This window comes from Podarcis melisellensis (genome assembly GCF_964234715.1).
Source record: "Podarcis melisellensis genome assembly, chromosome: 1".
Taxonomy (NCBI): Eukaryota; Metazoa; Chordata; class Lepidosauria; order Squamata; family Lacertidae; genus Podarcis; species Podarcis melisellensis.
The window spans coordinates 75944579-75959645 of record NC_138528.1 but is presented as its reverse complement, the minus strand read 5'-3'; the positions used below and the strand labels follow the sequence as shown (position 1 = coordinate 75959645).

Below are 15067 nucleotides of genomic sequence, written 5' to 3'. Positions count from 1 at the left end.
CCTTTGATGAACTTGGGACTGTGGGGCACTGGTGACTGAATGAGACTGTGTAGGTGGGTAGGAGGGGGTGAGTCTAATTTTGATAACAAGGAGATTCAACATATACACACCCTCAAGTTTCCTACATTGCATGCATTTAGAGAGGAGGGGCAGAACACCATAAGCAAAGTTATTTCACACATTTCTGAACTATGTGAGCAGCTTTGGCCTCCTTTGGGATGGCAATATGTAAATATAGAGCATAACTAGATAGGCATATTGGATAATCAAGGTAGTTTGCCAAAAATTATGAGCATTGCCTCTGGCCCTGTCCACACCTCCACATGTTAATTGTTCGTTTGTTTTGTTCATGCATTCATTTCTGTGGGTGTTGACACTTCTTGGAGCCCCTCCAAAAGTACAATGCTCAGTGTCCCATCTTGTGGAGCCCCAAGAGGCAAAACTAAAACTTTAAAAACCAGCATACCTTTTTAGTGTGGATAATATGCCTTAAGGATTCTGGAACCCGTTGATATACCTGCTGCTCCTCTCCTCCCTCCTCACATTTTAAGACTGTTGGTTTCCTGTCCTCATCAGTCCTGACGTTACATGAAAGTGTGGGTAAGTTTTCTGTAAATGCTGATGTTGATTGTGCTGATGCTTTTGGACATTTGTTCCCATCGTTTGTGTGCCTTGGCACAGGCAGCTTGCTCCAGGAAGTACTCCTCTTGTCCTGCCAAAAGATTTTTATTTGGAAGAGAAAAACTGTAAACTCTTCCTGACCAGCACTGCCAGTTTGAAGCAGGGAAGAGGAATCAATTCATCTGTGGAGGAATATGCGGTTCTTAGGAAAACAGAGAGGCAGGAAACAGCAGGAAATGTTGGGAAGCCAAAGTCTCTGATGAAGACCAGCACAATCCAGAGAGAAAAGACCAACAGATCTAATTATCTTCATTTATCGCCAAGAAGGCTGCCCATTGGTAATGAAACTGTGGTGAGTCTAGCTGGCGGGGGGTGGGGAATACTAACCTTATGTATTGTCTTTTTATTGTCATTGAATCTTGAATCATTTGTGGGCTTTTTTGTGTATACTTAATGACCTGTCCTGACTTCAAGTTGAAGTCCACAGGTCATGCTGGGGTATAGGAAGGAAGAGTGGCATTTCAGTACCTTGGAGAGCTCCAAGTGAGCAACTTGCTCAGGAAAAAGCTGAAGCTTGACTGCAACCTTATAACCCCCAAAGCCCAGGTTACCTACCTCTCCTGTCTACTTCCCTGCCTGTGACTTTTTAAAATGAGGACCCCCTAGCCTGGAGATGAGTCCTTCTGCATCTGACAGTGGCAGGCATTGTGGAATGGGATGTACTTGGTTCCTTGCATGAATCAGGCTCATGGGAGTGGCCATGAAGTTCCCTGTGTTTAGGGTCCACAGGTTGACAACCATCACCCCTGGGTTCAGAATTGGTAGCCTCGTTCTGTCCTTCAGCAAGCAGTATAGCAGCCACAGCCTAAATTAATTCAATCTTCCAAGAATCGTTTAGGGCCATGGACACGACAATTAGCTTCCTGCACTAATATGCATATTATATTCCTGGTAGCAATTATATTTTCTAATTTTGAAGTGACACTGAACTGAAATGCTAAGGAGAAAAACAAGAAAATCCATCAGCAAAACCTTTGGAAATTTTTGTTTACCTCCTGTATCTATTCAGGGCCAAATGTTGCAAAGCAGGCAGATATTTTTAAAATTGCTCTTCAGTCTTTGCTTCTTCCCATATGGTATAGTCTGAAAACTGTTTCAGCTAGGTGAATAGTCACAGTACAGTGACACAGTACAGGCTCTGTACAGATATTTTGTACTCCAGGTGAGGTGGGGAAGAGGCCATCACTTCACTATAGGGGAGACATGAATGACTGGATTAGGAGATCCCACATTTATTTAAACACATTATCTCCCTGATAGTGTGAGGTTAAAATTGCTGGACCATGTGAGCTTGAGTATTACTCCTGATCTTTATGCAGATACTTTTTAGGCAGTGAGAAGCGGGGATAATATCTGAACATAGCCTCAGTGTATGCAACTGGATGTGCAGATATGAACATGGGTTTACATTTGCTCATATTAGTGTTCCCACTGTATGTTCCTTAACATGTTTTAAATACAAATTGTACCGTATCTCTATAAACATTTCTTCTTCCTTTTCATTCTTACCTTGATAATGGCTTTTGCATCCAGATATTGGAGCCAGCTAGTTCTTCTCCTGACCGTGTCTTCAAAGTAGTGTTTCTTGGTAATTCCGGAGTTGGCAAGAGCACCTTCATCCATCACTTCTGCTACAATAGATTCCTGGCTGGGATCAGCTCAACTATTGGTAACTGAGGCTCCCAAACTGCAGAAAAGAGAGGCATAAGGAAATTTAAGAAGTGCTTAAATGAGGCTTGTGCCATGTGCTCAACAACGTCTGCAGCAGAAATATTTGTGAACTACACCCCCCCCTTCTCAGTACTACTGTAAACATGGCAATATTCCCCATGGACATTCCACACTATGTATTCCTTTAGCAGTATAATGTTTAAAGTCAACTAATGTTGAGGATTTTTTTAATGGGTTTTTTTGAATAGTTACAAATGGATAAGGGCAAGCTAAGTGCTAAGATCTGACTAATTCAAATCACAACCAATCAGTCAGAGGCAAGGTTTATATATATATATTGATGTTCTAAAAGGAACAATGGCAGGATGCATGTAGTCTGTTCTTTCACCAGGCCTCTTGTCAAGTCTACTCCTTTGCTACTGTAATCATGGGACTCTTAACTTTGCTCTGTGGCAGGTAGTGGAGGGGTAGGGGATGGATGAGAGGACTGGTGGAGGGATGGTGATAAGAGCAAATGGTGGCTACTTTCTGTCTTAGTGCCTTAAGAACCTTTAAAGGCATTAACTCCCAAATCCCTACTAACTGATAGCCATTGGGAAGACTTTTAACTTCAAATTGTGGTAGCATACCAGATGCTGCACGCGCTTTCCAAGCAGACAAGAAAATAACCCGCAGCCCACTCTGTAAAAATAATGAACCTATTTGCAAGCCCACCCATTTTTCCCCAGCCCTGGCCGTCTACTGTTTTCTATAGCACTTTTAATTTGTGATTATGCTTTACAGACTTTTCTGTGGTGCCTTCTATGCTACAGTACTGCGAAGGAGTTCATTCCCCCCCTTTAACTGCTGGAAACTCCAGCTAAGGGTGCCCCGTTCCAAGCCCAAAGTCACAAAAGGAGTCAAGCAGACATGCTTAACCTGGACTCCCAGATTCAAAGTCCAGCTCTGCCCACTGTGCTATCCTGGCCTTAGACTCCTCTTGTTTCTCCTGCAGGTATTGATTACCAGGTGAAGAGCTTGATGGTTGACAACACACAGGTGGTTTTGCAGCTATGGGATACAGCTGGGCAGGAAAGGTAAAGGATTCTGTGCGATTTAGATTGGGAAAGAGCTTTAAAAGCACACAGTGATAATATGAGGAGACTTGAACCTTCTTCCAAAATTTCCAGATGTTCTTGAACACTAACAGCAATAACTGACTAGTGTAAAACTTCACATATCCAGTACTTTTCTTTTGCATGCAAGACTCTTGGAATCTGGCCACTTACAGTTTTCTTTATATAAATGGAAGTACTGTATGCTGCACACAAACATGTGTAGCAAGTCCTGATGACCAAGGTATGAGTGGGAATTTAAAACAAAACTTCTCTTGGGGAGAGAGCAATTTGAAGCAGAGGGGTGGGGGTGGAGTGGGGGTCAGGGGAGAAGCAGCTTGAGGAAATGTTTTGGACCCAAGAAGTGAGCAAGGCAAAAGGTTGTGTGCTTCTTCCCCTCTCCCAGCACTTATTTCCTCCAAAGTTCCCCCTTATGAAACTGCTGTTCTCTTATACACATTTGTTTGTCATGTTTAGACAAGCCCTCTAGCGTAGGGTTACCAGACGTTCCTGGAGACAGTTGCCGGATTTGCAAATCTGTCCCTGGACAAATTCTGTCCCCAGAATGTCCCCAGATTTGCAAATCTGTCCCCGGGAAACATGGCAGTGGCATTCAGCAGCCTGGAGTCAGCCTGGTAGCGCAGTTGGCTCTGGCTGGCTTCAGGAGCTGCTCGCTGCCGTGGCACCTGCCATTTTCCCTCGCCGGTAGTCCCCATATGATGTGTCTTGTGTCACTGCCGAAGGGAAACCAGGGATGTCCAACGGCACAGATCTCATGCCCCCTTCCCCCTTTGTTTTGACTGATGGGAGAGGCTCAGGAGTTGCGGGTGGCTGGCTGTTGCCCAGTTTTTTAAAAAACTCTGTGCATTTATGTTTCACAGGGTGCGAAAGAAGGGCTTTGCGCCTTTATACAATATGCATGTGTGCTTGGGCCCCAGGGTCTTTGCCTCCCCATCCCCACTACTGACTCACTGTTGCTACTCAGCTTTAAAAAACAAAAAAAACAAAGTGTCCCCAGATTCATTGGGGAAAAAACCTGGTAACCATACTCTAGCCTCCTTTCTCACTGGCATGCTAACTTTCTACTTGCAGTGAGTTTTTTTGGGGGGGGAGGGGGTTAGAATTCAACATGTATCCTTCCACCTACTTTTCTGAAATGGCACCCTCTAAGCAGCTGAGAGAAGGGGGGGAGTAGAGACACACAACTCTACAGGAAATGCAATGGGGACAGCCCGGGTCAACATCCAGACCCTTCTTTGCCTAAGTGGCTATATCCTACCTTTCACCTAAATAATTATATAAAGGGAAAGCAGCGACCCTGCTCAAAAATGTGTGTAGAGAAATATTTACATTAGTTTTGCAGCTGTCCGCTGCAGTGTAAACTCTGTGGAGACTCATTTGCAGGATAGGAATAAGCCAGGAAGAAAAACAACCTTGATGTTCGACAGGTGACAATGAGTGTCAAATGCAGGCTCATGCCATTGAGACAGTCTTTCCTTTTTAAAACCTGTTTTCTCCACCCTTGTTTTAAAGCAGAATCTTCTCTATCTCCTCCAAAGTGAACACAGGGGTCCTTCTTCTTATGGGTGCACCTCTTCCAAGTTACGGGTGTTTTATGACAGTCATGCCAGTGGCTGTAGTACTTCCACTGATGAGAGGCTTGCAAAAATTGTGCTCCTGGATTATATCCAAGCGCCTTAGGATTGTGCCGTTCCTTGTGCTCTTTGCTGCTGGTGGGAGGGGGGAGAGAAACAGCAGGATCAGTCCAGATGACACAGCAACCGTTGCACAAGACCAACTACAGTGGTGCCAAACCTCAATGCTAGGAGGTACACAGGAAGCTGCCTTTTGCCAGGACACACTATTTGCATAGCTAGCTGAGTATTGCCTATGGCAGGAGTTGCCAACCTTTTTTCAATCTCTGGGAACATTTCAAACTGGAGAAACTGTTGTGGGCACACACTACAACCTATTATATTGGCTGCAATCAAATGCTGTCTTCAAGTCTAATTTCAACCGGGGAAAGGGTTATTGTAGATGCACTCAGTCATCACATTGGGGGCCCCTGGTCTACTCTTGACTGGCAGTAGCTCCTCAGAGTTTCAAGTAGATGTCTGATTTTTAAAAGGAAATGAAATGAAACATGCCAGAAATTGAACCTAGGAACTTCTCCCTGCAAAGAGCACACTCCGCTATTGGGTTATGGGCCCTCTCAAAACTTTTCCTTTGTGATCCCTCCTGTTTTGGCACAAGCACTGCTTGGGAAGCTGTTGTCAGCATGTAACCCAATACCTTTACCCAGTTGGAAATCCTCAATTCTTCCAGGCTGCTTCTATGGAGGTCTCAGCCTTCCAAAGGAAACGTCTGGAATGTGCTCCATACTCCATTTTGTAAGTGGAGGCAGGCCTCCATTTTGAGCTGTTAGCAATAAGAAGGCCACACAGAGGGAGTCCAAATCTGGGTTCAGTTAGGAGTAGTGGAATGTCTGCCAAGATACGAATGCATTTAAGGTTCTCAGATTTTGTTTGGCATTAGATTCCAGAGTATTACCAAGCAGTATTTCCGGAGAGTGGATGGCATCCTGGTCATGTATGACGTCACAGCAGAGTGTTCCTTCATGGCGGTCCGAAACTGGATGAGTTGTATCCAGGTCAGAATAAACTTGGAAGGGAGCACAGATAACTTGGTCTTTACTGTCCATACCTCTTTTTTTTTTTTTTGATACTGCAGTACTAGCAAATGGTGTCTGTGTGTAGACACACCCCATTCAAGCCATTCAAATATGGTCCTCCTTACAGCAACATTCTGGCCCAAGGAGTCTTGATAACAGGGCAACAAACTTGTGATGAGAGCTGGAAATCTTGTGGAGCTTTAGGGCAGAGGGAGCATGTGTGGCTGTGCAGTTAGCCTATTCGTCTATCTGGAGAAAGGTTGAGGAGGAATCCCTGTTGGGTCTAACCTGAGTAAAGGAGAGAGCTAATAGAGAAAGAGAAGGGTGCTAGCAAAATAATCTTTCCTTAAATTGAGCCTTTTCTGCTTGGCAGGTAGCCTAACCTTAACAATACTCAAGTATTGACTTTAATTATAGTTGAAGCATGCAAAAAAATATTGAGGCAAAGCATTAACTTGACTCTTCTTTAAATAAAAAATATGATAGGTTTATCGCCAATGTCCCTTATTCAGAACATGCAAATTATTCCGATCCCTAAGAGCACAAATCGGATTGAACCACCTTAATATTTCTTCTCAAAATGAAAGGCACTATGTAAGTTATTCTAATAATCATAATCTTTATGGATCACCATTTAACTAGGTTCTAGAACCTTGCTTAGCTATTGTCTAAACTGAAAATGGTCAGGTGTTCTCTAAGTACCCTTATACTCGAGTGTAGGAATTAGCCTCTCTCTCCTTAATTATGAGCACACGCTTCATTGAGCAATGTCTTATGGCTTCTTTTCTTCAGGATGGAATTGAAGATGGTGCAGTGATATTTCTTGTTGGAAACAAAATGGATACAGCAGACAAAGAGGAACCCAAAGTCCCCAGGGCTGAGGGGGAAAGGCTGGCAAAGGTCTGGTTCTCTGTATCTCCCTTTCCTCCTTACACCAATCTCCTTCACTGCTAACAAACTTTATGGCATCTTCTATAACTGATGATAATATTTGGAAATACTTAAGGGAGTTGTTCTGCGCATGAAAATATTTTCTAGGATGGTTCTATACAGAAAGAAGTGAATGAATATTTCAAGGTAGAGGATCTGCCTTGGGAAAAGTCGATCATAAGGCATCACTTTGGAAGCCAGTCTCCTTGCAATCTCAGAGTAAACCTGTTAGGGTTAAGCATTGGTGACACCGGGAGGTAAATTAATGTGTTTTACAGACATAACAGGACAGTATGAGAATCAGGTATGTGAGAAGTAGGGACCTGGAGGAAAATTCATGCTGCTCAGGGATATGTGTGAATTACCTCTGTGCCTCAAACATTCCTGCACAAACATTCTTCCAGTAAACTTATTCAAACCTTAGAATGTTACCTTGGACTTTTGAAGGTTTTGTGAATGGCTCCCACCGAAAAGAACTCAATGTGAGTGAGCTTTGACTCACATAAATTAGGTACCTCATTGAGAATTAGAAAGCAAGAAACCTTTAGGAAGACAGAGTATCTTCAGTGTTCAGGAAGGTTCACCTTAAATATATTAATGGGTATAGCAAGAAAGGGGGAAAATGTTATTCAGGGAATGTTCAGGGAAGTTTTTAACGTGTGATTTTACTGTATTTTTGGTTTTTATGGAAGCCGCCCAGAGTGGCTGGGGAGGCCCAGCCAGATGGGCGGGGTATAAATAATAAATTATTATTATTATTATTATTATTATTATTATTATTATTATTATTATTATTATTATTATTATTTATTATTATTATTATTCCAGTGGCAGACTCTGACAATTGTTGATTGAAGTTACTTTCTGCCTTCTTTCCCTCTTTTTGCAGGAATATAAAGCTGTTTTCTATGAGTGCAGTGCAAGGACTGGCTATAACATTCAGGAGCCCATGCTGCACATGGCAAGGTCTGTGCAAACAGTTCCCATAAAACTGGAAAAGGAGCAGAAGCCACTTCAGTTCCTCATCCAGTTGCAGCAAAGTTGCTAGGCTTGGTCCTGGTTAAACAGCAACAGATGACAAAACATAGCAGTGTGTTGGTTCCAGTTAAACAGTAAGAGTCCAGTGGGTGGAGATAATTTCTTCCTCTGTGTTTTGCAGTTGCCTGGTGTTCTTTGAGCACTGCCACACTGCAAATGTTAGTTAAACTCCATTTATCACAGGGTGGATACTCCATAGGATTATATACTAAAGACTGCAAGATGCTCAGATACCATACAGCAGGGCTGGGGAACATGTGGCTCTCAAGATGCTGTTGGATCCCATCAGCCCCAGCCAGCATGGCCAATGGTCAGGAACAATGGGAGCTGGGGGTCCAGTAACATCTAGAGGCCTTCAGGTTAACAACTCCTGCCATAGAGCTTCACCACCACAATCTCACCAGGCAGAATGTTAGCACTTCATTTTAGTGTTTGGGGAATGGAAGGTTTGTGGGGGAGATCTATGGCCAATGTAATGATTACATAAGTTCTTAATTCTTTGCTAAGGTTCTGTCTCTTGTTTTTGTCTTGGGAGTTCCTGACAGGAGCAGATCTATGCTGGAAATCTGTCCTGTTGGAAGTGCTGCCTTCCCCTGCCGCTGCTGCCACTCCTACTCCCACTGCCACTATGATACCAGCTGCTGCTGCCATTGCCTGCACAGCCCACTCTGCTGCCACTGCATACATTACCACATCTGGCACTAGTGGAGAAGCAGCAGCACCACTGGTGCTGATTCAGTGAGATCTCACCGAAAATCGTGTGAGATCTTATATACTCTACAAGATCTTGCGTGTTTTCAGGCAAGATCTTGCCAGAAATGGACTCAAACTTGTCTGAAATCGACACTGATGGCGGAAGCACTTCTCCACTGCTGGCAGAGGCGGCAGGGCAGACAGGGTACATGGGGGGGGGTGTTGCCTCAGGGGGCTTCTGCTGCCTGAGGTAGCACCCTCACCCTGTCTACTGGCTGAGCCAGCTCTGCCTGTTGGGTTAACTTGCAGATTCCCCAGAAAGGTCCGTTTCTCTCAGCAGATATCACATATTAACTCATAAGCCAGTTTGAGAATACTTGAATTCAAGATGATTGTCAGTCCAAACAAATACATGCACACTCTGAAGTGTTCAGGAGGAATTGCCCATTAAGTTCAGGAGGAATTGCTCCCAAATAAGTTGCAAAAGATGCACTTTGATTTGAATTTGGATTGGCTTGGATTGGCTTGGATGCTTTAAGGTACACTGGAAGTCTCTGAAAGAGCAGTGAGCTTAGTCTGGCTTTTTGGATTATCAGTGTGATGCTAGAGTACTCATCCTTTCATGCTGAGATAATGTATGCTCCTTCCCCCCTCAATTTGAGATTAGTGCCAAGATTTGCCTGTCTCTTACTTTACTCCTTCCCTTCTGTGCTGACCTCCTATTTTGTGTGTGTTGCAGAATCCTGACAGCACAGGAGGACAAGCAGAGAGAGCAGGCATTGCACCTGGAGGAGTACAACAAGAGGAAGGGATGCTGTTTGTAACAGAATCGTTCAGGGATATGTTAGAAAATAAAGAACAGCCTAAAGCACAGAGTTGGCTGCCTCCCTGCAAGAAGATAGGGATAAATGTGATTGAACTGAAGGAAGAGTCAAGATCTTTTTTAAAAAGAAAGAAAGAAAAGAGTGCTGTATCAAAGTGACATGACATCTTTTGCAACTGCAAATCGCTCCTGCTTTTTCCGCAATGCTTCAGGGAAGTGCTTCAAATCACAGCTCATAGATCCAGCATTATTGGCTTACCTATAAAACCATCCAAGCTACTTCACAGGGTCTCAAGACTACACTCAGAAACAATGTGATTTATGCAAGTGTAAGTTATTGCAATGGAGTCGTGCAACAATAAAGTGATAATGAGTTAACTGGAGTGGAGTGGTACCAGCTTTCTGCTATAGTCTCACTGCACCAAAAGCATCAATTCCTTGCCTTCATCTTCCCTTCTCTTCCTGGTTCTGCCTGAAGCAGTTCCCTCCTGCATTGCAGGACTACCTCTGGAGATGATGGTAAGTCATGAGCTCAGGAACATGAGAAGAGCCTTCTGGATCAGGTCTGGTGAGGCATGCTGTTCTCACAGTGACCAACTAGACAAACCCCCGTGGAAAGCATCCAGGCGGGGCATGAGCACAACAGCATTCTGCCCACATGGGATTCCAGCAACTGGTATGCAGTGGCATAATGCCTCTGACCGTGGAGGTAGAACCTAGCCATCATGGCTAGTTGCCATTGATAGCCTTGTTCTCTATGAATTTGCCAAATTCTTTTTTAAAGCCATCCAAATTGGTAGCCATCACTACCTCCTGTGGGTGCTTACTAATAAGATACCTGCTTATTGTGAATGGTTTCCTGCCCTGCTACATGTGCTAATACAATCACCTCAGTAATTATCACCATTCCGCTGTGTGTGCCTGTTGTATTTAAGCTGTAATTATCACTGTGGTTTGCATCTCACTGCTGTTCAACTTCCACCCTACATTTTTCTCATTTATTTACCGTATTTTTTGCTCTGTAAGACTCACTTTTCCCCTTCTAAAAAGTAAGGGGAAATGTGTGTGCGTCTTATGGAGCGAATGCAGGCTGCACAGCTATCCCAGAAGCCAGAACAGCAAGAGGAATTGCTGCTTTCACTGCGCAGCGATCCCTCTTGCTATTCTGGCTTCTGAGATTCAGAATTTTTTTTTCTTGTTTTCCTCCTCCAAAAACTAGGTGCGTCTTGTAGTCCGGTGCGTCTTATAGAGCGAAAAATACAGTATCTAAGATTTCACTTCATGCACCCAACAAAGGGTGCTTGAGTCCACCAAAGCATAGACATGTGATAGGGATCCTAGTACCCTCCAGACATCATTGCACCCCAACTAACACCAGCCCAGCCGGCCTGGCCAAAGGTCACGGGTGATGGGAACTGGAACTCCTGCAACATAGTAAAAATAATTTTAAAAAATTTATTATTGATACCCCACCCATGTGGCTTGTGTTGCCACTGGCTCCCCATCCTGACATACTGTATAGTATTGTAAATGTGTTACGTCTGTTTAAGCTGGTCAAAGACTCAGGTTGCTAATAAAAGTAGGCTCCCCAATATTACTGATAAAGAGCAGTGGAGGAATGGAAATGTATACATAAGAGGTGGACCAGGAATAATACCATTTTACTTAATTCAGTTGCTATGAAGGCTTGACCGAAGCTATAGATCTAAGCAAAATGGGCCTCTAGAGTTAGCAAAATCAGCCCTTAGTTCTGTCTGTTATTTGGAAACATTTCAATTAATGCTGTATTGTGATAAACATGCAATAATCCAATTGGATTTAAAGATAGCTGTGTGTAAACGGGGAAGCTCTTCTATGCATTGTTTGCTGCAGCACTGTTCTCTGGAGGGTGGGTGGGGTCATGGGTATAGTCAGGATTTTTGTTAGAAGGGGCAGGACTCTGTTGGGGGGGCTGAACTGATGTGATTGGTTAGTTAAGTATTCCTATTGTTTTACTTTTTCTAGGGCCCGTGGGTGGAGTGAAGAGGTTCCCCCCCCCCCCCGCCTAAGCCGAATGAAATGCCCTTGAGGTAGTTTCTGTTCTTGACATGCTGCTGTATATACTGTACACACATTACAGATTGGAGGCCCTTACTTGCTGTTCATTCAAGTGAACACACGGTGGTGCTGTGTCATAACAACAACAGCTATCCAAGATGTCAGCAAAGGCGTGATAATATATTTGGAATGTGTGAAGGCCTTAAAGGGAAATTCAGGTGCCTATTCCTTTGCCAATCTGGGGCCCTCCAGCAGCGCTGGCAGAGGCTGACGGGAGTTGTAGTTCAAAAATGCTGCAGGACAGCAGGTTAGCGAAGGCTGCTCCACACACTTTACAATGTGACTGCATTTAGGGCAAAATTAATTGATTAATCCAGTGGGCTGTGCACCCTACCCTTTTTTAATATGCCTAATTTTATGTATGGCATCAAGTTTATCCTGCCCTTCTTTTAAATAAAAATCAAGGCAGCGTAGAAATAGCTTAAAGCCCAATACATGTGCAATTTCTTCACACGGCAGGCCTCACTAGAGTGTCCAAGGAAGGACAGAGGGTTTTTTAGTATATTGTACCCATGGGAGCCAACTGCTAGGGGCCAAGGAACTCAAATAAAATATTTGAGGAGGTTGCCCCCCCCCCCGGTTGATGGGCATTGCCATTCAAATGGTTTGCGTGCCTCATGTCATGTGATTATGCAGGGCGGGGCTTACCTGTGCCCCTCCCCCATATTTTATTCAAGATGGCACCCTTGATTGTGCCCACCCAGGCTAATGACAGTGATGGCACCCTCACTACCCATGTGAAGGAGAGCACATGAGTTGTACCCAGCCACGTTGTCCTATTAGTACAAGGGCTTCTGCCTGTTCAACGGGACGTTCTCCCTCTGTGAACCCCCAAATCTCTTCAGGTGGTTCCCTAACCTCCTGGAGCAGCGTGGAGGGGGCATGGGAGCAACCAGAATGCATGCCACCCCTTATTGGGGAATGTTAGGCCTTTCCCCCCTTAGGTGAGTCACTTGCCTAACCCTCCCTCACAGGCTTTTGTGGAAATAAAAGGGAGAAAGGAGAGAGAACCACGCATGCTTGGAGGTCCTTGGAGAAAAGAAGATATACGTGCAAAGAACCAGAAGTGGGATGGGGAGACTTTTTCAGCCATTTTGGGCAACCTTTCAAGTGCTGCATGCCAGAGATGGGTGGGGCCAGAGGCAAAAGTAGGAGGAGCAGCAAATGTCAGATATTAATTTTGTGCAGTAAATTTGTTTCTACACACGATCCTCTCTGTCTTCCTTCCAGAGAAATGAGAGGCTAAAGACACATTCTTATTCATTTATTGTATTAATTATTACATTTATATACTGTCCATCTAAATCCCAGAGCGGTTCACTGAATAAAATGCAGGATAAAAACAAGTACTGTAAATGAAACAAAACAGGAAAACAATACCCCCCTTTCCACAGACACATTTAAAAGGCTGCAGCATATTAATCAGCCAAACGCCTGGTTGAAGAGGAACGTTTTCGCCTGGTGCTTAAAAATATATAATGAAGGCACCAGGCAAACCACCTTGGGGAGAGCGTTCCACAAACGGGAAGCCAATACAGAAAAGGCCTGTTCTCATGTTGCCACCCTCATGTGGCAAAGGTATATGAAGAAGGGCCTCAGATGATGAATGCAGAGAAGGAAGCAAGAACACTTGGGGTGCAAAGCTGGGGGGGGCATGTCCTGAAGAAGCAGGTGTCCAATAAAGAAGCATTTGCACCCCATTTGTTAGGTTTCCTATCCCTGTAATAATCAACCATATAAATAATACAATGCAGAAGAGGATCCCAGCAATACAATCTTCACAGCCCAGGCTGATCCATGTCAGTCATGAACTGGCAGGAACCAGTGCAGACTGAAGTATTTCATGCACCTAGAGTATAAGTGCTGGGAAAGCTCTCTTTAAAAAAAAAAAAAAACCCTATCACTTGTAGCTGAGCTTTATATTTGGTAAAGTTACTTAGAGCATTAGCTATTAACATTTCAGTCTTGGTTTTAAGATATTTCCTCAAGTCTGCCCTGTTTGTAAATGTGTCACATGCATTGCAGAGGTTGGAGGTGGGGGGGGGAGGAGTGGAGGTGAAAGCAGAAGCTGCTCCTTTGATTTGCCATGTAAAAAAAGAGTTTCAGTTTTCCCTCAGAAATGACTCAGATTCCTGTGAAGTTGGTCCAGCGTTGTTCTTACATTTCCTAAGGAGCTCTGAGGTAGACCAAAAGCTTTCTGAGTCAAGCAGCTGTACTGTACAAGGGTGAGGCATGTTTCCCCCCCACACACACACTTCAAATAATTCTGTCAGGTGTTTGGAAGCCTGGCACTAAGGGAAATGGAATTTGTGACTCTCAGTACAGGTAATGTGTCCCCCACCCCTCCTGACTCTTTCATTGCTTCCAAAAAAGGAAGTGTTACACCCAATTAGCATAAGAATTACCTCACATAGATTCGATCTCTCCTCTTTCACTGTCAGTAGAGATGGCGCATTTAACAACCAGGGCTGGTGTAAGACATTTTGCTGCCTGAGGCAGAACAGTAAGCACCATGCTCACCCTGAGTCAAGGTGTGTAGTAGCACCCAAGACTTACCAGCATATTTTTGCACCAGAGGAAGAAAATCCCTCAAATGCCTTTCCCTGGGAGTAACAACAAAATAACAAAAAATAAAATATGTTTTTCTGCCCTTTTTGTGACACTCAAAATCTGCTTCCTGAGGCAATTGCCTCAATTTGCCTAATGGTAGGACTGATAGTACACAAAAGGTTGTTAATCCTGGGTCACATAAAACATTTTCATAACCGATAACTTTAAAATCAAGTATTGATTTTAAGGTGTGTATGCAACATTACAAATTGGGAACAGTCCATGGTGGGGAAATGGCATTTAAATTAAACTAAAACTAAGCACTATAGATAGATTTAGATGTTGCCAGTTAGATACTGACAGATATCAGACTGACTTCCTTTAAAAACAAAAGAAAGAAAGCTAAAAGGCTGGGCCTCCTGTCAGGGGGAGGAGAGAAGAAACTGGAAAATGAACTAAAAATTGTTCTAAGTTCTACCTCAGAATGCATCTAATTCATATTTAAATCACTTAGCAATTATGGGAAGTACTTTCAGGTTTAGTTCGGAGACTTTTGAATTAGTTCAGTGAATTTTGATCAACTGAACTTTTCCATTCCAAGCAGAGGCATTTAAGTCATATCCAGTTTGGCGCTCAGGCTTTATTTACAATAATGCACTGAAAATACATTCCCTCTGGACAATATTAAATAGGAAAATGATGACTCACTTCCAATTCTAAAAAGAGATGTTTTAGCAGGGGAAATGTTTTTTCTATGACTATCACATCCCGTCATGCCTAGTGCCCGACAGTATTGTTATAGGAGACACTGTATTGAAG

General features: G+C 43.6%; 1 protein-coding gene across 7 annotated transcripts in view; it reads left to right on the top strand.

The window, feature by feature from the left end:
• Window positions 1–10507, top strand: part of CRACR2B (calcium release activated channel regulator 2B) — a 41397-nt gene extending 30890 nt beyond the window's left edge. For all 7 annotated transcript variants that reach the window (XM_081922350.1, XM_081922348.1, XM_081922347.1 and 4 more), the window contains 7 exons: window positions 686–973; window positions 2215–2350; window positions 3347–3428; window positions 5982–6096; window positions 6910–7017; window positions 7937–8013; window positions 9518–10507. In XM_081922350.1, the coding sequence (XP_081778476.1) occupies window positions 686–973; window positions 2215–2350; window positions 3347–3428; window positions 5982–6096; window positions 6910–7017; window positions 7937–8013; window positions 9518–9602 (891 nt within the window). In that variant the 3' untranslated portion in view covers window positions 9603–10507. The remainder of the gene's footprint in view (window positions 1–685; window positions 974–2214; window positions 2351–3346; window positions 3429–5981; window positions 6097–6909; window positions 7018–7936; window positions 8014–9517) is intronic.
• The last annotated feature ends 4560 nt before the right edge of the window (window positions 10508–15067 follow it).